The sequence below is a fragment of the Agelaius tricolor genome, unplaced genomic scaffold (genome assembly GCF_023055355.1).
Source record: "Agelaius tricolor isolate 1412-34295 unplaced genomic scaffold, bAgeTri1.0.p SCAF_14, whole genome shotgun sequence".
Taxonomy (NCBI): Eukaryota; Metazoa; Chordata; class Aves; order Passeriformes; family Icteridae; genus Agelaius; species Agelaius tricolor.
Genome location: NW_027269274.1, coordinates 445,018 through 466,588, shown reverse-complemented (window position 1 = coordinate 466,588; position 21,571 = coordinate 445,018). Strand labels below are relative to the sequence as shown.

The 21,571-nt window shown below is 49.8% G+C and overlaps 2 protein-coding genes across 3 annotated transcripts; one reads left to right on the top strand and one right to left on the bottom strand.

Annotated features, from left to right (window-relative positions):
• Positions 1–258: 258 nt before the first annotated feature.
• SEC13 (SEC13 homolog, nuclear pore and COPII coat complex component) lies at positions 259–7,081 on the bottom strand. Of its 2 annotated transcripts, none has more exons than XM_071439270.1 (9): positions 7,063–7,081; positions 6,283–6,327; positions 5,191–5,306; positions 4,614–4,765; positions 3,922–4,055; positions 3,007–3,140; positions 2,401–2,521; positions 1,471–1,617; positions 259–1,108 (listed from the first exon to the last, which is right to left on the bottom strand). In XM_071439270.1, exons 2-9 carry the CDS (start codon positions 6,286–6,288, stop codon positions 998–1,000), a joined length of 921 nt encoding a protein of 306 aa, XP_071295371.1. In that variant the 5' UTR covers positions 6,289–6,327; positions 7,063–7,081; the 3' UTR covers positions 259–997. The 2 variants fall into 2 exon arrangements, with proteins under 2 accessions (XP_071295371.1, XP_071295370.1); XM_071439269.1 differs by lacking the exon at positions 7,063–7,081 and adding an exon at positions 6,669–6,802.
• On the top strand, positions 6,762–21,530 carry LOC139595717 (cullin-associated NEDD8-dissociated protein 1-like). Its single transcript, XM_071439265.1, has 15 exons — positions 6,762–7,112; positions 10,049–10,192; positions 11,426–11,580; positions 11,983–12,106; positions 12,753–13,009; positions 13,622–13,727; positions 14,815–14,960; positions 15,120–15,412; positions 15,803–15,944; positions 16,529–18,034; positions 18,400–18,495; positions 19,171–19,340; positions 19,456–19,620; positions 19,889–19,996; positions 20,200–21,530. The coding sequence occupies exons 1-15, from the start codon at positions 7,045–7,047 to the stop codon at positions 20,425–20,427; spliced, it is 3,708 nt and encodes a 1,235-aa protein (XP_071295366.1). The 5' UTR covers positions 6,762–7,044; the 3' UTR covers positions 20,428–21,530.
• The last annotated feature ends 41 nt before the right edge of the window (positions 21,531–21,571 follow it).

The following is a 21,571-nucleotide window of genomic DNA, read 5'->3' as shown; positions in this document are numbered from 1 at the left end:
GCTGTAAGAGCAGAAAGGGAAGCTGGCACTGCTTACATCCTCCCTGGGAATTGCCAAGACCAAAGGAAGAGCAACGGCTTTGTAAAGCCTTGTCTCATGATGTACCATTACAGGAAAAAAACCCCACCAAAAAAGCCAAGCTCTTGCAAAGCTAATGACATGGATGGGAAGATGTGACTATGGCTTGGCTGCAGCCACACTGCAGATTGCCTCAACAAGGCAGTCCTGTGAAAAGATTATTTAATACAGCACACCAGGTTTTAACCAATACGATTTTATTCTGTTGGTATTCTCAACAAAAAAAATCCAAACAACTGAGGTACAGTACAGAAGTGTGACTAAAAAAAATAAATCTTCAAACCATGGTTTGATTTATTGATGTTGGTTAAATAACCCAGTTTGAGATTATTATATAGCAGAAGACATATGCATTCCACTACTCCTTTTCATCTTCAAGAAAGCAAAGAGACTTTCACCAAGCAGGTTATTTTCAGAAAGACACAAGGACAACAGCACTGTTACCAGCAGGGCTAGCTAGCACACTACCAGCTAACCCGAGAACTCCAGCCCATTTCCTCACTTGAAACAAAGTTCTGGTCTTTGAGGGCACAGAGTACTTGTCCCCTGCATCAAGGAGTATCACATCTTGTTGTTTTGACAGCTTCCCCCTGTTCTGTTGAAGTGCATGAACTCTGACCACAGCACAGCCATTCAAATTTGACCCCTAAACCAGAAAAGCAGGGCATAATTCCTACAGTATCAAGGAGTAGTATCAGGCACAGTACTTGGCTATACCGTTTATCTTAAATTTAAGGGAATGTCAATTAAGGCTGATTATCAACATATTGTAGCCTCCCAGTAATAGAGTGCTCATAAAATTGGATAATTGTTTCCCATGTTCATGTCCAGTTTAGATAAAATCAGTTCTCATCCAGCTAAAGACACTGCAAATCAGGGACAGTGGTGACTTGTTGCAGCTGGAGTATTCCATGGTGCATCACTGCTCATTCTGCTGCCCCTCTGTCACAGCAGACACCCCTCCTTGGCCCTTGTTCACGTCGCTGATACAGGCCCACAGTCCGTCCACCGACTCCTTCCACAGGGTCACCTCAAAAACAGAGCAGCAACAGCTTTCAGCTTTAAACATATCCTGCTTCCCCTTTTCTGTAGCTACCACAGCATGGGTTTGGTGATAGCCTGCAGTCATATGAGGAGAGTGTGAATTGTCAGTACCCCACAAAATCAAGGTCAGCCTGCATTTCTACCCTCCAGTAAGGACTCAGAATGCAGTGCAAGTGGTTTCCAAAGGTTATGGTCTTCCTGCCCTCCTGATAAATCAGAAGAAAAAATGTCCCCATGGCAGCAAAGGAGACTCTATGACAGCCTTGTGTTAAACACGTGACAACAGTCTCATCTCAGCTCCTCTGGAAACAGCGTGCACAGGGTAAAAGCCAAGGCAGCAGTACTCACTTTGTTGTCTCCTCCAGACACTGCGAGGATGTTGGCAGTGATGGACCAGCTCACGTGCCAGACAACATCATTGAACTTGTGCAGCAGCTTTGGTGACCAGGAGTTTCCAGAGGCATCATCACACGTCCAGATAAACACTCGGCCATCCTGCAAAAGCACCGAGACCAAGGCTGGGCACAAGAAACATAACCCTGAATTGCCCTTGGAGCTACATTTCCAAATCACAGCTTGCACACCGCCCTTGATGTGTCTGCATGGATTTGTGCTCAGCACAGCAAGGGGCTGTCTCCTTGCTATGGATAAAGGCAAGGCAGGAGTAGAGCTCTGATGAGAAAAACTACCAACAAACAACAACTTGCAAATACCAGAGAAGAGCCCCCAAAATACATATGTATCAGCTGAAATACTTCCCCAGAATGAGACTTTGTTTTCCACTCACATGGCAGGAGCTCACTAAGCAGTCTTCTTATGTTAAAAAAAAAGCTTTTACAGATTAGCAACAAGAACACAACAGTCAATATAAAGGCTGACGACATCAGAGCTGATTAAGAATGCCAATTATTAGAAAACAGTATTTTTAGAAGGAAGTTCAGTAAATTTCATCCAAAACCACTAAATACGACGTTAGTTGGAAGGTCTTCCTCCTAGTGAGATCATCCCGCTCATGATTTTCCAACCAGAAGCCAGTCTTTGGTACAGAGGCACACACACCCATAAACCCTTCTCCAGAAATGCTCCTATTGGGCTTCTGAGATTGGGAAGAACAGGAGTCAAAGGCTCTTATGCAGAGACCCAAATATAGCAAAGATGGCCACGACGACCTTTTAGAGCAGCTCTATCCCTACAATTCCTTCACTATGGAAAGGGGAAGGAAGCTTGTGGGAGTGAGCACACCTGGTGCTTGCCCCTGTCACTCCAAAGAAACCTCACCTGTGAGCAGCTAGCAATGGTGCTGGTGGGCAAACCTATGGATGGAGCCCAGGCCACGTCTCGCACCCAGTCACTGTGAGCCTCCAGCTTCTGCTCTTCTTTCCACTGACCCTCTTCTTCCCTGAAACCACAACTATATCGTCAGAAGGGTAGTGGCAGCATCCTTGATCATCTCATGCCCTCCTCGGGAAGGCTCTGGACTGTAGCATTCAAACTCCTTGTTCATCAATGCAATACAAAGCACAAGTGTTCCCTACTTCTCCAAAAACCTTTATGGCTTGAACTGACAAAATCTCTTCCAGGGGACAGAAAGCAGGAGAGGTAAAGAGGCTCTGACCTCCAGTTACTGTCAGAAATCTGCTACAACCAAAGTGGTAACCAAAGACCATTACAAAGCCACCCTTGGAGACAAGATCACACAGGGCTGGCACAAATTGCAAGAACCATGGGAGATATTGTGCATTACTAAGTTTCCATTTTTAAAACACTTCTCTAAAACAGCAATTTGAAGATGATACAATAGGGAAGACAAAAATATTACTTGAGATACTAACAGGGACACTTAAAGCCCAAAGTGTCAGGTTTTATCTGCGACAGGGCACTTACTTCCAGATCTTGACCAGGTTGTCACAGCCACCAGATGCAAATCTTTTGATGTAGTTCGGCTTTTGACCAGAGGGTTGTTCTATAAGGCTTCCTGGTACAACAGCAGGAGCCCAGCTAACTGCATTACATCCAATCTAGTTAATGAAAAGCATCACTGTTAAAAGCTGATTACTTTAATAACTAAGTAAATAGATAGAGGCTGCTGAGGGGGTGAAGAACATGTAGCATACTCTCTATTGAGAATGGAGAATAAGCCCATCTCAGAAAAATTGAAGTCTTGCATGCTGGATGAATATCAGATGAATAAGAAATCCAGATGCAGAGTAGCCTCACTAAGGCACTTACTCAGAAAGCCTGAGGTGGCCAAGGGTATTTGCACACAAAATAGTTCATCTTGGACGTGCAAAGAGGGGAGACAGAGACAGAAACCACAAAGACAAAGGCACATACAGTTGCTAAGATTTAGGAATACAGGAGTAGAAGGAACCTTTGGTCCTAAGCTGAATTTCTTTCTACTGGGGGCCACTGCCATTAGCTTATAACATTCTGCTGAAACAAAAATCTCCACAATTTTGGGAAAAACAGGAGTCCCATAGTTGTTTCCATCTGGTGCAGGTATTCTTAGGACCAAGACCATTTCTTATCAGGTAACTTTCAGCACTGTGTTTAACAATAATGCCCAATAAACAGGGATTGCCAGTGCTGTTTATAATGAACTTCATTGTATTTCCACTTCATTTTAGTGACTAAAAAGTATACCTGCCTACTCTGGATGAACTGAAACTATTCTTGGTTCTGGATGTTTCACATCATTTCATTGCATTTCAGTATTTATCTGCTCAAGTCTCTGAGGTATCACCTTGGTCTTGTCTGTAGCTCTGGGAACTCTGGGCTGCTCCAAAGGACCAGACTCACCGTGTGTGCATTGCTGATCTTTTTGACTTCCCACTGCCCATCACCCGTGTAGCTCAATAAGGAAATGGCCCCGTCAGAGCTGCCACAGGCCAGGATCAGTCCATAGTCGTGTGGTGCCCAGCAGACAGAATTCACTGGGAAGGGTGAGACAGACCAGATTACAGCACAGGGCCTACCTAAAACTGACTGACAAATTCACTGACTGGTATCGGTGGCACAGTCACCAAAAGCAAGTGGCTTTGAAAGCTGAGAATGAGTCAAATTTCAGCAAAAGCCAGCCAATTAGCATTGTTTACTGAGTAACAGATATGCATTGGGAGGGTAAATCATCTGAACACAACAGTTTCAATTTTAAAACAAAATACAGCATGATAAAATGCAGTCTTTCTAACTGGAAACAGACAGTATTTTCCTCAAGAATTCTGTTCCCTGCCATCTTTATTTCAAAGCTGACTTATTTGTATAATAACACCTACAGACACATGGTATGAATCAATAGTGGCTTATCCAGCAATACAGTCTTAGGGAAATGTCCTGTTAATGCTGAACACATTTACTCTCCCTTCAGTTTTTATCGTTTTCTTTGTGACAGAGGCTTTCTTCCTCAACAGTAATAGATTTATTTCAGTCTTGCCCAAATCCCCTCATCTCCTCAGTCTCCCTTCCCAGCTCCACACTCCAACCCTCCATACCTGAAGAATCATGTCCCGTGTACTCGTAGGTCTTTTCCCAAGTGCCATTTTCTTCCTTCCAGATAATGACCTTCCTGTCATAGGAGCAAGAAGCCAAGATATTCCCATACATAGGATGAGCCCAGGCAACCTGCCACACGGGACCTTCGTGCCTGCAAGAAACAGCATCATTAGGAAGAGCTGAGAGAAACCCCTTCCAACTGCAGCGGCCCCACAGATCACCCTTGTGAATCGCTGCTCTGGGAGGGATTAGAGATCTGACATGAGGAATGAGTAATACTAAGATGGCAATGTTAGTGCCGTGACACAGGGCTCTCACTGTCACAGAAAACAATCCACACTTGTATCAGTCCATGGTACTTCTTGAAAATTACAGATGCAAAGTACTAAATGAATGACCAAGCCCCACTGTGGTTCCCACTGGGGCTCTATCCCCACCCCAGCTCCCAGAAGTTCTTCAGCACAGTCTTGGAGGAGTTCACCCTGGAATTCAACCTGCACTCTGTGCTGCCCCAGGGCAAAAGGACAAAGCACCAAGGTTTTGCCCTGATTAACCTCTGGTGCTGTGCCATCTCACCCCCTGAGGTCCGCAATGAGGATCTGCCCCCCGTTGCGGACATCGAAGATCTTCACGGAGCGGTCCGAGGAGCAGGTGGCCAGGCGCGTGCCGTAGTAATCCATCTGTGCATCGTGCTGTGAGGGGAGAGGAGAGAGGAGAGCCGTGCTCAGCGCGGCGGGCCCGGCCTGCTGACCCCACCGCAGCACGGCCGCCCCGGGCCCGCACGCCGGGCACAGAGGAACCATCCTAAACAACCCGGCCGTGCCACACAAGCCATTTGTGTCCCCAGCTGCTTCTTCAATCACTGCACAAACGTTACACAGAAGGAATCCAGGCAATTCTGAGCAACCACCACAGCATTTTCATGACAGGGAATTCACGCTGCTGACTACAAAGCAGTGACAAGTTATATTTGTGTTTCTTAAAATGTGAAGTAGGTGTACGAATACTGCTCTTAATTATATTTGAAACTTCACCATTACCAAGCCACAGAATCTTTAAGGCTGGAAAAGATCTCCAAGGTCACTGACTACAACCTTTGACCGACGGTTGTCACTTGTCACTAGACCAGAACACTTCGTACCACATCCAGTCATTTCCTGAACACCTTCAGGGATGGTGACTACACCACCTCCCTGGGCAACCCTTTCCAATGCTTGATAGCCTTTTCTGTGGAGAAATACTTCCTGAAGAATTAGGCTTATCTAACTGGGCTCCTTCCTTCAACAAATTACTTTGAAACCTTTCTTCCTACCCATATTAATACATCTACTCCCAGACACATCCACTTAAAGGAAAACCATTTTTATCAGCTGAAGGTCTGTACCAGCAAATATACACATATCTCTATTATTTCACAAAACAGGGCAGAAAAAGCCCTCACATGAAAATTAAGATTTTAAATAATTCCCCTTTCCTCCAGCCAAGTTTTTCTCTCCACACAGTATAAAATGGCAAGATCAGGATTTCAGACAGCATTCTGAATCCAACACCCCACGAGTGTGCTCTTTCACGAGCACATACATGCGGCGCTCAGTGCTCACAGAGAGCCCCAGAGCAGCTCTGTCACAGCCGCCACCGGGCCGGCGGAGCAGCTCCCCGCACACTTACGATCATGTCCTCGTGGGACGTGTCCACGGTGTTAATGACCGACACCTGCGGGGAGAAGGAACAGAACGAGCTCAGCGCAAACAACGCACGGCCGCGGCCTCTGGAGCCCCGGTCCATCCCCGGCCGCCCAGCCGGGTCCGGTGTACCCTGTGCCGTGCCCCGGGCTGCCCGGGCCGCGACGGGACGCCGCCGCTCGGGCCCCGCACCGGGACGCCGCCGGTTCCCCACTCCCCCCTGCCCCGGCGCTGGCGGCGGCCCCGGCCCCCGGCCCCGCTCGCCCCCGCCTCACCGCGGCGGCGGCCCGGCCCGGCTCGGCGCCGCTCGCCCCCCCTCACCATGGCGGCCCCGGCCCCGCTCGCCCCCGGCCCCGCTCGCCCCCTCCTCACCATGGCGGCGGCCCCGGCCCCGCGGCGCTCCCGGCCCGGCCTCTGCCCGCGCGCTCAGACGTGGCACGCCGGTCCCGCGCACAACAGGCCCCGCCGCGCCCCGCCCGCCTGCGACGACGTTCCGCCCGTGCCGGGTTCCGGGGGCGGCCACTGCCTTGGCTAGGCCGGGAGAGGGCGAGGGCGGGAGCGGCCACTGACCGGTCTTGCCCCGGCGCCGCCAGCCGAGCCCGCCGAGCGGCCAGAGGCACTGCCGGGGCCCGGACAGAGCCCTTCATCGGCCCCCAAAGCCGTCCGGCCCGGCTCCTCCCGGCGCCTTGGGGCCGCCCGGCACGGCACGGAGCGGGCGGCGGCCCCGGGCCCCGCAGAGCCCTCCGCCATGGCCAGCGTCTCCTACCACATCTCCAGCCTGCTGGAGAAGATGACCTCCACCGACAAGGACTTCAGGTGTGGCACCGCGGGACGGGCCCTGCGGGCGGCAGCCACCTGCGAACGGGGCCCTGGGAGGAGGGGGCTGCCGTGAGAGGGGTCCTGCCGCGCCAGGGGCGGGTGCGCAGGAGACCTGGGATTTGCATCAGCTGTATTTACAGGGTATCTAGCCGACTGTGTCCTAGCTGAGGGGGGGTGTAGAGAAGCTAGAGGAGCTCCCCTCCCTTGCCTAGATTGGTGCCTGATGAAAGTGGAAGGGGGAATAAGTCTGGGCAGCTGGACTCCAAGTTGTTATTTCTTTTGTGAATAAAGAACATCGTAGCAGACATGCTTCTAGTTTGTTTTGATAATTTGTGAGATAGTCAGTGCATTAAAAGGGGTGAGTAGACCCCCATGTCCCTGGGTGATGCACATGCTAGCTCTGCTCAGGCTGCTTGGAAAACTTTTTCTGTGTGATGGGAGAATATGCCTTCCTAACAGGACTGAGATGCTTTTGTTTCTTTGTTTATGTCAGCAGAAAAGTTGGCATCTTTTTAGGGTTAGACGGATGGCTCGATATGTAAGGTAGTCTATCAAAAAGTAAAAATGACATGTAAGAAAGATTTCACTCCTTAGTATATTGTTCTCTCAGTATCATCCTGGAAGGTAATGTTTGGGCCAGACTTGGTATTTTGAGGTCTAAGAGAGGGGTTAGTAATAGCCTAAAAGTTGGTTGATTTTTGTAGAAGCTGCTGATGTTCTCAGATGTTAAAATAGGTACTTTATAACGAAGTCAGTGATGGAGCAGTTGTGCAAACAGTTTGTTCAAAGAATTTACAGTTAACACTCCAAAGGAGATATGCCCGACACCAGGCACGTCATGTCCCAGAGGTACTGCAGGGCCACTTCCTCCCATCACAGAGCCAAGCATGACCTGTTTCTCTTGTTCCCCTTACAGATGGATCTGTTGGTGACATCCCGAGGTCCTGGGGAGGGATGGCAGCGAGGCCAGAGCGGGTCTGGGGCAGGATGGCAGCGAGGCCAGAGCGGGTGCTGGGGCAGGATGGCAGCGAGGCCAGAGCGGGATGTGGGGCAGGATGGCAGCGAGGCCAGAGCGGGTCCTGGGGCAGGATGGCAGCGAGGCCAGAGCGGGTCTGGGGCAGGATGGCAGCGAGGCCAGAGCGGGTGCTGGGGCAGGATGGCAGCGAGGCCAGAGCGGGTGCTGGGGCAGGATGGCAGCGAGGCCAGAGCTGGTGCTGGGGCAGGATGGCAGCGAGGCCAGAGCAGGTCCTGGGGCAGGATGGCAGCGAGGCCAGAGCAGGTCCTGGGGCAGGATGGCAGCGAGGCCAGAGCAGGTCCTGGGGCAGGATGGCAGCGAGGCCAGAGCGGGTCCTGGGGCAGGATGGCAGCGAGGCCAGAGCGGGTCCTGGGGCAGGATGGCAGTGAGGCCAGAGCGGGATGTGGGGCAGGATGGCAGCGAGGCCAGAGCGGGTGCTGGGGTGGGATGGCAGCGAGGCCAGAGCTGGTGCTGGGGTGGGATGGCAGCGAGGCCAGAGCGGGATGTGGGGCAGGATGGCAGCGAGGCCAGAGCGGGTGCTGGGGTGGGATGGCAGCGAGGCCAGAGCTGGTGCTGGGGTGGGATGGCAGCGAGGCCAGAGCGGGATGTGGGGCAGGATGGCAGCGAGGCCAGAGCTGGTGCTGGGGTGGGATGGCAGCGAGGCCAGAGCGGGATGTGGGGAGGGATGGCAGCGAGGCCAGAGCGGGTGCTGGGGAGGGATGGCAGCAGCACCGAGGCCAAAGTGGGTGCTTGGGCAGGATGGCAGCGAGGCCAGAGCGGGTGCTGGGGCAGGATGGCAGCAGGCAGTGAGGCCAAAGTGGGATGTGCTGCCGTGGAAGGCTCTGTTCAGCCCGTGGCCATAATTGGTCATGCTGGTTCGGCACAGACGCTGAACTGCGGAGTGCAGCTGAGGAGCTCTCGCAGAATCAGAAATAGATTGCATGGTAACATCCTAGGGCATGTTACTGCAGTTTGCTCACTCTGGATCTCGGGCTGCCTGGGGAACACCGCAGCACTCCCTCGTTCCAGATGGACCTCATTGCTGCTCAGGAATGGGCTGGCAGATTGAAGCCCCTCAAACGATGACATGTACACGAGAGCTCTTGTGTGCTGAATGAGTGACATCAGAGCCTAATTTAAAAACGAGCTGTCATTTTGTAACAAGAGAGGACTTCGTGGTTCCTGTCAGACATCCATTCTGTGCAGGGCTAACATTGGAAAGCAGTTAACACACGATAGCCACACTGAGATTTCTTAGAACCTCAGACTCCTATACCAACACCTTTTGCTTTCCTGCTCCTGGGAAAATAGATACTTTCCAGAATTTCTCAATATCCATTCTGTTCCTGTTAGAAAACTGACTGTCAGTTGGGTCTTTGTTTTTCTTTCTAATCTGGAGTGATAAATACTCAATTTGTTTTGCTCACAGCAATCTAAATATAGCCTAGTACACTTCTGAGGTGTAGTTTGCATGGAGTCATTACTTGATTTTTTCATTTTTGAAAGTGAAAGGACTTGTCCATGTCTGGGGTCATACTATCAGTGCTAAGTTAGCCAGAAAGAACAGAGCCAGGTGAATTCTTAGACCCTAGACTGCTTTTCCTAGGCCAGGTGAAAATTTGGTGAAAAAAGCCATCATGATTTTTTTCTGGCATAGTTAACCATGTTCATGTAGTCACTGAGAAAAAATACCCATGCTGAGTGCTGCTTCTAGAGTTTTTGTTTACCTGACCCCTGTTAGGTAGTTATCTACTAGTAAGATAGTAATTTTCCTTTTTCTTAGGACAGTGTTGTAAGTTACTCTTTGGTAGTGTGTTTTCATACAAGCACCAGTTGCCAGATTCTGCCCAGATGATGCAAAGATGATGCATTTGTGTCTGCACATCAGCCAATCCACTTTCTCCCTGTGTCCTTTCAGGTTTATGGCCACCAATGACCTGATGATGGAACTGCAGAAAGACTCAATAAAACTAGATGAAGACAGTGAGAAAAAAGTTGTGAAAATGCTTTTGAAATTGCTGGAGGACAAAAATGGGGAGGTACAGAACCTTGCTGTCAAATGGTAAGAGCCTAGACAGTAACAGCCATGTTCCCTAGCACTAATAAAGCCATCACAGACTGCAGAGAGTGTGAGAGCAGAGCCTGGCCCTTGACACCTCCCTCAAACCTCCTCTGCAAGGGACTTTGCCCTCTGTTGCAGGCACTGCACTTTCTCCCAGTGTAGACAATCACAAGGGTTGAGCACACAGATTCCTTTGTAGCAGCAAGAGATGATTTTGGAAGTACTTCAGTGTTCCTGTTATAAACCTTACCATATGGAAGGCAGAGCCCTAGTATTTTATTTCTTCAGGGAAAAGCACACTTAAAAATTTTGCTCATCAGCCTCTTGACCTCTCTCAGGCTTTGAAATCCAGTACTGAATTTCTCCATGGAACTGTCTTTGATAGCAATGGTACTAAGCATGTACAGCCCTTATGGGCTTTAATTTCAGGTCCAAATCCTTCTCTTCAAAGGAATTTTAATTGAACTCTATAACGCACTTGGATTTTTCCCTGACTTGACTCTAGTGTAGCCTATGCTGTTGCTTTGCCTTTGACCATTCCCATATTTTTTTAATCCACGTGAACAAAAGTAGCAGGTTCCTCTATTAGTGAATCCTCTGATAAAGGGATCCTGCTGCTGACATGTTCTTTCCCATCTCTTTCCCCAGCATGGCTAAGTGGGCGTATTCAGTCTAAAAATGCCATTGAATGGCTCAGTTCACCCCAGGGCTCCAGAAAGGTGGGCCATTTAAAGACAACTTTGGGTTCCTCTATTTTTTCCTGCTGTGGATCCTATTCATATTCCCTTCTTTTCAACCATGTGCTGCTTCTATCCCCATTCTTTCCCTGTTATCTTTGGCCCTTTCTTTCTGATTCCCACTGTCCTGACTTCTTTTGGCCCTGCTCCTCTCTCTGCCTGGTTTGGGTTGGTTTATTCTGGGTTTTAAAGCAAAACAGTTGGGCACTGAGCAGAGGACCTTCTCAACTTCTCAACTTCTTTGCCTGGTTATCTCTGGTGCTATCTGCAGTAAGTCCATACTCATTGCAATCTCTCATCCATCCAGAGTGTGATAATGAGGAGGCCTCAAAATGGAACCAGGAAAGTTTCCTTCCCGTGCCTAAGGAGGTGCTTAGAGTGGAATAGTCGTTCCCAGATAGGTGGCCAGGATCTTTAAGAAGGAGCAGTGTGATGGTTTGAAGGACGTGGACAGTTGGATTAGGCCCTTCATCCTGACTGGCTTCTCGTCCCGCAGCCTGGGCCCGCTGGTGGGCAAAGTGAAGGAGTACCAGGTGGAGACCATCGTGGACACGCTCTGCACCAACATGCTGTCCGACAAGGAGCAGCTGCGCGATATCTCCAGCATCGGCCTCAAAACAGTTATTTCTGAGCTGCCACCAGCTGCCACAGGTACCTTGGCTGTCCCCATTTGTCACTGAGGGACGGGGAGTCCCAGCCTTTGGCAAACGGGGGAAAATGTAGAGTCCAGAGCCTGGAAGTTACCGATTCTTTACTGGCCTGCCAGAGGACAGTCTGTGAAATCAGACTGTAGAGCTGAGGTACCAATGGGATGAAAGGCAGAATTAAATTAAAACTTGAGCTGTATTTGGAACTGTGTATCCCAAAAATGCATCAGCTTTTCAGGGGATACCTGAGACTCCCAGCAACAGGATTTTCCTCTGCAGCCATTTCATGAATCTGTCCTGATTAGATCTCCCAGTGATGATTTCTTTTTTCAGCATACCAGGAATTGAATGGTTCCTAGCAGCAAAAAGTGTTTACTGACAGCAGGGAAAAATATCTCTCTTGCAGGTTCCACCATGACAGCAAATGTGTGCAAAAAGATCACAGCCCAGCTGACAGGAGCCATTGGCAAGCAGGAGGATGTGTCCGTGCAGTTGGAAGCTCTTGACATCCTGTCAGATATGCTGAGCAGGTACTAGAGGATTTCCTTCTGGCAGCTGTGCATAGGAGGGGGCTGCAGGGATGTATCTGCTTTTGATTTCTTTATTTCTCTAATCCTATTACTGGGACTTAAAAACACAGGATTTGGTTGGCTGCTCCTAGGGAATATCTGAGTAGAGCAGGTCCCCAGCAGGGATGAGAGATAACATGCCAAGCCTTTCTGTGCTGGGAATGGCAGTGCCTCTGGTGATGGATCGCACAGAAGCTTAGCTCACACAAACGTGCAAGGGTGAGGGAGGGAGGGAGGCAGGGAGGTTTATTTTAGCCCTATGAGCCCATCACATAAGCTTTTTTTTTTTTCCTGGCTGCCTCTTGTTGCATAAGTCAGAGTGACAGTGTCGTATGTCATCTGCATGCAGGAAATTATTAGCACACCTTTGGGTCATCCAGAAGGACACAGTCAAAAACTCCTCCACGATGGAGACAAATTACCTCTCCCTGTGTTTTACAGACCAAGTCAGTGTTCAGACCAAAATGACAAACCCATCCTTCTCCTCCCCCTCCCCACAACGTGCATGAAGTCTCCAGAGCTGAAGGATTTTCAGATTTGTTGCTGCCAAAAGGGATTTTTTCTGAGCCTTTGACTTTCACCTTGTGCCTTGTTCTGTTCATTGCAGGTTGGGAGGAACACTCTACTCATTCCATTCCTCCATCCTGACCTGCCTGCTGCCCCAGCTGACGAGCCCCAGGCTGGCAGTACGTAAACGGGCCATCATTGCCTTGGGGCACCTGGTCTTGACCTGCAGTGGAAACATCTTCTCAGAGCTTACAGAGCATCTGCTGGCAGAGCTGAAGAGGAACGAGTCCACATCTACCACCAGGACATACATTCAGTGTGTGGCTGGCATCAGCAGGCAGGCTGGGCACCGCATAGGTAGGATGAGCACCTTGAAATGATGCTGGGAAATGTACATGCATTTTAGAGCAGCTCCTCTTAGTGGTAAAAGAAGAGTGCTCATTTTTCTTAATGTATTAGTGGCTTCTGCTTGTGATCCTCTCTGTGCCTCTGGTCTGGTTCTCTGATCTTCACTTGCAAAGTAGACACCAGAGTATCTCTTTGGCTGCCCTTTGCTAGTGGCTATGGTCTTCCCCTCAAGATCTTCCAGCTCTTGCCTGGTTTGAATTAACACCTCTCTGAACCAGGTCAGTGGATTCACCCATTTTTAAATGGCATAGGGGATGGCAACATATTGTATTACTCGTGTAAAAGACCTGCCAGAGTTGAGATTAGGTTCTAAGAGATCTCTAATGACAGCTCTTCCTGTGAATGAAATGCCAACAAGGGGCTGCAGACAGGGAGCAGGGATTGGCTGCTGAAAACCAGCACAGCTGGTTTTGGTGGGCTGCTGGCTCCTTGCCCATGAGGTCTGTGGCAGGAATGCTCTACCAGGCACAGGAAGAAAGTGGCAGCTGGCTGAGTTCTCAGCTGCCCAGGTGAGTGAAGGCTGGAATGGATTTTCACTGCTGTTTGCTTTGTCTTTCCCAGGAGAACACCTGGAGAAGATAATTCCTCTGATTGTTCAGTACTGTAACGTGGATGACGACGAGCTGCGAGAGTACTGTTTCCAGGCCTTTGAGTCCTTTGTGAGAAGGTGTGTGTCCTTGGGGAATGCCTCTGCACCATCCAGGGCATCTGTGTCCTCCTGGTGTAGATATCCATACGTTCAGCATCCTCAAAGGAGGGCCTTCCTGCAGGTATTCCTGTTGGGAAGACAGTTCACATATGAAATCTCTTCTGCACATGCACAGTTGGACTGGAATCATGAGCTGCTTTACCTCAGCATGTGAGGCTGTCCTTCTGGATTGGTTTTGCAGGAGTGGGAGTTTTCCTTGTCCTTGGAGTGTTCCTTAGGCAGAGGGAACTGCCTTGCTCCTGGTGCCTGGAGGGAGCTGGAGGCAGCAAGGGGGTTGGGCAGAAGAACTGCTGAGCTGCAGCTCTCCTGTTGTTTGGTCAAACATTTACTGCTTGGAAAAGGAGCCCTGCAGAGCTGTTGAGGTGTTCTCCCAAGGAAGGGAGGATTCAACCAGGATCTGTATGTGTGCATTGACACATGCAGGTAACCAAGGGCCACCATCAAACCACAGCTGAAATGCCAACAGTAGGTTTATTTTGTTATGTTGCTAATTATACTGGGTGACAGAGACACATGGGGACGCAGGCTCTGTTTGGTGTTTGGCTTAGTTATCCCAGCTGAGAGAAGGGCAAGGGGGCTTGCTGCTGCCTCACTCTAACAGAAGGCTTCCTGCATGTCTGTGAGAGTGTATTATCTCTCCACAGGAATTGTACTTCTGAAAATAGACAGAGGATGAACAACATTAGGTATAATAAATGGAGTTTTCCCACACTGACATCTTTAGCCTTCCCAGTAGCAAGGTTTCTTTGAGTAAAACTATTCCCTCCTCACCAAATCTTCTGGTTTTAACTCAGTCCTCCCAACAGGGTGAAGGCAATTGATTTATTTATTTGTCCTTAAAAAATTATTGCATCCTCCCCATAGGAGATGTTCCTTCCTGCTGTGCAGGAAGCAAACATGTTCAGCAGGAAGGAACATCTTCAGTTTAACTCATATTATCAAAATGGTCTGTGAAGCACTTTGTGATTGTTTTGAGATTAATATTATTTGGATATTTAAAACAGCTTAGTCTCCTACTAACTCTTACAATTTTCATTTGTGATAGGTGCCCAAAGGAAATGGACCCTCACATCTCAAGTGTGATGGGACTATGCTTGAAGTACATTACCTTTGACCCAAACTACAACTATGATAATGAGGAGGAAGAGGAAGAGATGATGGAAACTGAAAATGGGGAGGATGAAGAGCAAGGTGCCTGCTTGTGAGGATGGCTGTGCTCAGCAGAACACGCAGTTAACATTTCTCCCCTTCCTGCTTTCTCCTCCTGGAGAGGGCAGCTCTGAGGATCAAGTGATCCTTTAGCTCCAGTTTTCTCATAATTGCACTTGTTTCCCCTTGTGTTGTTTCTAGAAAGCGACGACGAGTACAGTGACGATGACGACATCAGCTGGAAGGTCCGCAGGGCTGCGGCCAAGTGCCTGGAGGCCATTGTCAGCAGCAGGCACGACCTCCTGCAGGACTTCTACAGAACTCTCTCCCCAGCCTTGATAAGCAGATTCAAAGAGAGGGAGGAGAATGTCAAAGCTGACATCTTCAATGCTTACATCTCCTTGCTGAAGCAAACACTGCCTACCCAGAGCTGGCTGCACACTTCAGATGCCTCTGGCAAGGATGACGTTCCCTTGACAATGCTTCAGAACCAGGTGTGTGAGCAGGTGGTGGCTGGGCTAAATCACAAAGCAGTGAGAAGTAGGTACCTTGGGAATGTGGCTAGCTGAAGGAGCCCTGGGGCAGGCATCTAGAGGACCCCAGATCCAGAGAGGGCTGGCTGTTCACTGTCAGTCTCCTGCCATTCCTGGCTGGCACAGCACAGGAATGCGGGAGTCCAGCCAGCACTGCTCCTCCACCAGCCCTGGCATGTGTGCAGCTGAGGCAGGGTGGCTTCTGGGGGAAGTGTCTGGCTGGTACCTTACTACAGTTGTTGCTTGAGAAACTCACTGAATAAACTGTGGTAGAAATGTACCAGAGTGAGCCTCTGAAAGCAGCTGGGGTGACTGAGGTGTCCCCTTTTCATTTGCTTCTCCAAACTGCAGGTTCCCAGCATCATCAAGGCCTTGCACAAGCAGCTCAAAGAAAAGAGCATAAAATCCAGACAGGGTTGTTTCAGCCTTCTGACAGAATTGGCCAGTGTTCTTCCTGGCTGCCTGGCAGATCATATACCTGCACTTATCCCTGGTAAGCTTGTCTGTGGTCTGGGGTGAAGCAGCAGGGCTGGCAAAATCCATTCTGAACACATGTGCTTCTTGCCTGTGTGTTCCAGTTTTACTCCTATGAGTTATTCTGCTAAGCATTAGGACAAACATATGAAGTTCTGCTCTGTGCTGATGTGCTGAGCAGCTCCCTGATTAATTCTGGCCTCTGCACTGAAAGCCAGGATAAAAATGTCAAGTTCATTTCCACAGTCCCCTGACAAGATGCTTTTGGGAGGGCCTATTCCAGCCTCCTTTGAAAGTAGCTGGAATTGTGCTGTTACCACACTGAGATCAGAAATACAAATGCCACTTCCTTTTGCAAAATGCAGTGGCATTTAAAAAAATTCTGTATATTGACTGATTCTTTAATTTGCACCACCACATTTTTCTCTGAGCTCTCTGGCTGGTGAGCTCATGAAGCATCCCACTGCTGGAAGGCTCCTGCCTTTGCTTTTGGTGTGATTGTATAGTGAATATGAGAAAAGTCTCCTATGATTGTCCCTGTCTGGATCCATGAACCTCCTTCTTTGGGAAAAATATGACATCATCATATTTTCTTCTGCACAGGTATTGTTTTCTCCTTGGCGGATAAATCCAGCTCCTCCAACATGCGGATTGACACACTGTCCTTCCTCCACGTCCTTCTCTGCAACCACCAGCCAGAGGTATTTCACCCTCATGTCAAAGCCCTGCTGCCTTCTGTTGTCACCTGTATTGGAGACCCCTTTTATAAGATCACGTCAGAAGCTCTGCTGGTAACTCAGCAGCTTGTGAAGGTTATCAGGCCTTTGGACAAACCTTACACCTTTGATGCCAAGCCCTACATGAAGGACCTTTTCCCTGGTACTCTGAATCGGCTGAAGGCAGCTGACATCGACCAGGAGGTGAAGGAACGTGCCATCTCCTGCATGGGACAAATCATTTACAACTTGGGAGACCATTTAAGCACTGACCTCCAGCCAACCCTGAAGATATTTCTGGAGAGGCTCAAAAATGAAATCACCAGACTGACAACAGTCAAAGCATTAACCTTAATTGCTAGTTCTCCACTTAAAATAGATTTGAGACCCATCCTAGGGGAAGGTCTCCCCATTCTAGCTTCCTTCTTGAGAAAGAATCAACGTGCCTTGAAACTAAGCACTCTGAATGCTCTGGACATCCTGGTGAAGAACTACAGTGACAGCCTCAAGCCTGCCACGATTGAGGCCATGCTAACAGAGCTCCCCGTCTTAATAACCGAGAATGACATGCATGTGTCCCAGGTGACCATCATGTTCCTCACGACTTTGGCCAAGGTTTATCCATCCTGTATCTCCAAGATCAGTGGCTCTGTCCTTGCTGAAATCTTTCAGCTTGTTCACTCACCTTTGCTTCAAGGAGGGGCCCTGAACGCCATCATCGACTTCTTCCAGGCACTGGTCCTGACAAAGACGGCTGCCATGGGTTACCCGGAGCTGGTGAAGCAGCTGACAGCACCCGTTTACTCCTCGGGCTCGGCCGGGGCCTCGCTGACGTTGCACAAGCAGGCGTATCACTCCATCGCCAAGTGTGTGGCAGCCCTGTCCTCAGCCTGCCCTAAGGAAGCCCCTGCGACAGTGAACCAGTTCGTCCAGGATGTGAAAAGTCCCAAGTCCAGCCCTGCTGTCCAAGTGCTGGCTTTCCTCTTCCTGGCAGAGGTGGGCCGCACCACGAACCTCAGTGCTCAGAGGGAGCTCAGAACCGTCATCCTGGAAGCGTTCTCTTCCCCCAGCGAAGAGGTGAAATCCGCTGCCTCCTACGCACTGGGGAACGTCAGCGTTGGCAATCTGAAGGAGTATCTGCCCTTCATGCTGAAGGAGATCGGAAGCCAGCCCAAGCGACAGTACCTGCTGCTGCACTCCCTGAAGGAGGCCATCAGCTGCTCCCCAGCTGACAGCCTCACGCCTTACGTGGAGGATATCTGGGCTCTGCTCTTCAAGCACTGTGAGTGCACAGAGGAGGGCACACGCAACGTGGTGGCGGAATGCCTGGGGAAGCTGACTTTGGTGAACCCTGCTGAGCTGCTGCCCCGGCTGAGGAAACAGCTGTCAGCAGGTAACGGGTAGGGCAATGACCAGAGCAGGAAAATAATGCCTTCTGATGGGAATTCATTTTGTAAACTGCTTGTGGCTACAACAGGGAGCAAATCCAGTTGAGAGGAGAGCAAGTAACAAGATGGATCTCTCTGCAAGGAGGATCAGAGGAGCACTGGTCTGCACAAGAGCAGGAAGGTGAAGGGAACAGGGACTACACAAGGAGATTGTGCAGGAGCAGATTCAAACACAGAGTTGATAAGAAGAATCCTCTGCTCCCTTATAACACATGTGTAACAGGATCAAGGACAGAATATGTACTACAGAGTTACAGCAGTGATTTTCTCCCTTTATTTTTCACTGTTTTTCTTCCCCTCTTCATTGCAGGCTCCCCACATGCCCGGAGCACGGTGGTTACTGCCATCAAGTTCACGATTACAGACCAGCCTCAGCCTATTGATGCTCTCCTGAAAGGCTGCATAGGTAGGCTGGCTTGGACAGGGGTGTGGACTGGGGGCATGGGAGGCTGGGTGTTGTTAGCACCTCAGGGATTTTCCATTCCTGTGTGAACCTCATCTAGTCCAGTTAGTTTTTATCAATGTTTCTCAGCTTTTGGGATTAAACAGCAACCCTTGCTAACTGCACTGATGCATTGCTCTTGGGCTTGTTCCATTATTTTTTAGAGTGCTTAAGTTCTTTCTGCATGTAAACTCAGAATTCCAGCACCCCACAAAAAGGATCTTCAGAAGTATAACCTACACGAGGAGTGTCTGATGTCCAGGGAGCCCACAAAAGGATCTGCTGTATAAAACTGGCCCTTCTGTTTCAGAGAAGTTTGATCAGATGGGATCTAAGCAAGAAAAATCCCCCACAACTTCCTTGAATAACAATGCTTCTGATTTGACTTTAGGGTAGAGTAGCTAGAGTCACATCATTTGTTTTTATGCCCAAATGCAGGAATCATGTTTCTTTGCTGTATCCCAAATGGAGGGAGAGAAAGCATCTCAAATGGCTCTGACAGACTGTGCTACTAGTTATTTTACCATAAATACTCTCATAACCAGCCTCCTTGAAATACATCCCAATATATTTTAAATTACTGCAAAAATGTTGCAGCCTGTTGGCTGCAGGACTGACTGATGTGCTCTTATCCCACAGGTGACTTCTTACAAACTCTGCAAGATCCAGACCTGAACGTTCGCCGTGTGGCTTTAGCCCTGTTTAATTCTGCTGCTCACAACAAGCCTTCTTTAATCCGGGACTTACTGAACTCAGTCCTCCCCAGCCTGTACAATGAAACCAAAGTGCGGAGGGAGCTCATCCGGGAGGTAACTGGGCTCGGCGGGGGGCACGCGGTGACTCACAGCAGCCTGCAGAGCCCCGAAGGAAGGAGCTGCTGCTGTCTGCTCTTTGGTGACAGCTGTACTGTTCGTCTTGGTTCAGGTAGAGATGGGGCCATTCAAGCACACAGTGGACGATGGCCTGGATGTGAGGAAAGCTGCTTTCGAGTGCATGTACACCCTGCTGGAAAGCTGCCTGGACCGGCTGGACATCTATGACTACCTGAACCACGTGGAGGATGGGCTGAAAGATCACTATGACATTCGGGTAGGTGCTGTGCCCTGACTGCTGTCATGTTCTGTGTGGGGCCTGAGCTGCGATCGGGCTGTGTATCCCCAGAGCCCCGTGGTGCAGTGTCCCCAGGGCCGTCAGCCCTTTGCACACACCCGGGCCAGCTGCAGCTCCAGCCCCTGGCTGCCAGGGGTGCGCCTGCAGCTCTTAGCAGAGCCCCTTACACAAGTGCAGAGGAGCTAAGCAGAGTGCAGCCCAGCTGGGTGCCCCAGAGCACCCACACGTGTTCTCCCCTCCTGCCCAGATGCTGACGTTCATCATGCTGGCGCGGCTCTCGGTGCTCTGCCCCAACGCTGTGCTGCAGCGGCTCGAGCGGCTCATCGAGCCCCTCCGGGCAACCTGCTCCACTAAGGTAAGAGCAGGATCGTGCAGGCCCGGGCTGGGTCCTGCCCAAAGCTGCCTCTGCTCCTGGCCTTCTCCCTCAGTGCTGCTGAGCACCCGCTTCCCTCACTTCCCCAGCTGGAAAATTCTCTGCTGGCCTTTGCTGCTCTCTTGGTTCTGTCCCTGTATGGGCTTTTCTAAATGCCAACTGAAAACGGGGCTTTGGATTTGCAGGTGAAAGCTGGTTCGGTGAAGCAGGAGTTTGAGAAGCAGGATGAGCTGAAGCGCTCAGCCATGCGGGCAGTGGCTGCTCTCCTCACCATCCCTGAGGTGGAGAAAAGCCCAGCAATGGCTGAGTTTTCATCCCAGATCAGATCCAGTCCTGAAATGGCATCACTTTTTGAGAGCATTCAGAAAGATTCTGCTTCCCTCCCTGCCTCAGAGTCAATGGACATGAGCTAAGATGTTTCTCCCCACCACCCTCCTGCCTTGGGATGCCTCAGCCAGACACCAGCCGGGTGGGGAAGAAAAAATGCCACTGGGCTGCTCTTCTGCCACAGCCAAGTCCCAGTCCCTGGGCAGCCCCAGCAGAAACTGGGGACGGTGTGTTAAATGTGACACCTGGACGTGACTGGCTTGATCCAGCTGCCTTCCTATCGGACACCGCAGAGAATTGGAATGAGACCTGAGATCAGGGAATACAGCCTCACATAGGGGAGGGGCTAGAAGATGAATATTCCAATTTTTTTCAGGAAGTTTTAAGGGGTGCACAAAGCAGTCACAGTTGTGGTTCCATGAACAATGGAAATTGCTCCCTCAAATACTCCTTACTGCAGTACAAAGGTTTTTAATCACTGCACATGCACTTTCTACCTTAAATTGCCCAAGAATGTATTTATAGTGTTTAACTACAAAACATGGCTAAAAACTGGAAGCCATGTAGTAATGAGTTCATCCCACAGGCCTTTTGGGAAAGAAGACTTGCACCTGCCAAGCTGCTGAGGCTGCACAGGGCAGGGGGGCTACCCAACATCCCCACCCTCCTCCCGGGGCTCCAGTTTGGCATTTGTGCAATATGAAGCTTTGTTGCTTGGCTTTCATATTTATGGTTTTGACTGCAAAATACCTCAGCCATCTTCCCTGACGGATGATTACTGTTTCAGTGACAAACTCTGCTTAAAGCTTTGCTTTGCACTAACACTGGCTTCTCTCTCCCCTTGGAGCACCTTGGTGTTGGTGTCACCAGTCACAGGGGTCTGCTGGTCAGTGTCAGTCACAGGGCTCAGAGGTGGCAGGCAGGAGCCAGGGGTGCAAGCACACAGCCCATAGCAGCTGCTGTGCTCAAATCCTGCTTTGTGCAAGAGAAAATGCCTTAAGAGACAAAGGTTCTAACAGCCAACCAGAAGATGAGGCAATCATGACACATTGCTCTAGCCATGAACTGCTCTGTGCTTTTTTTTCTCTTTTGACAGAGTGGTTGATGTGAATAGTGTTTATAGTGCTGTGTGAAAGGATATCTGTTGTCTGGGTGGTATAGAAAATAAAATACACTTTGAAGCTGTGTACCCTGAGTTCCCTGACCATCACCATGACATTGCTTCTAGAG

Coding starts and splice junctions, on each gene's coding strand:
- SEC13 (XM_071439269.1), bottom strand. Junction 4,056..4,613: donor CACGGGACATGATTCTTCAG/GTATGGAGGGTT, acceptor CACCCTTCCCAG/TGAATTCTGTCTGCTGGGCA. Junction 1,618..2,400: donor CCATTGCTAGCTGCTCACAG/GTGAGGTTTCTT, acceptor GTGCTTTTGCAG/GATGGCCGAGTGTTTATCTG.
- LOC139595717 (XM_071439265.1), top strand. CDS start 7,045: ATGGCCAGCGTCTCCTACCACATCTCCAGCCTGCTGGAGAAGATGACC. Junction 13,010..13,621: donor GCAGGCTGGGCACCGCATAG/GTAGGATGAGCA, acceptor TGTCTTTCCCAG/GAGAACACCTGGAGAAGATA. Junction 15,413..15,802: donor TGACAATGCTTCAGAACCAG/GTGTGTGAGCAG, acceptor TCCAAACTGCAG/GTTCCCAGCATCATCAAGGC.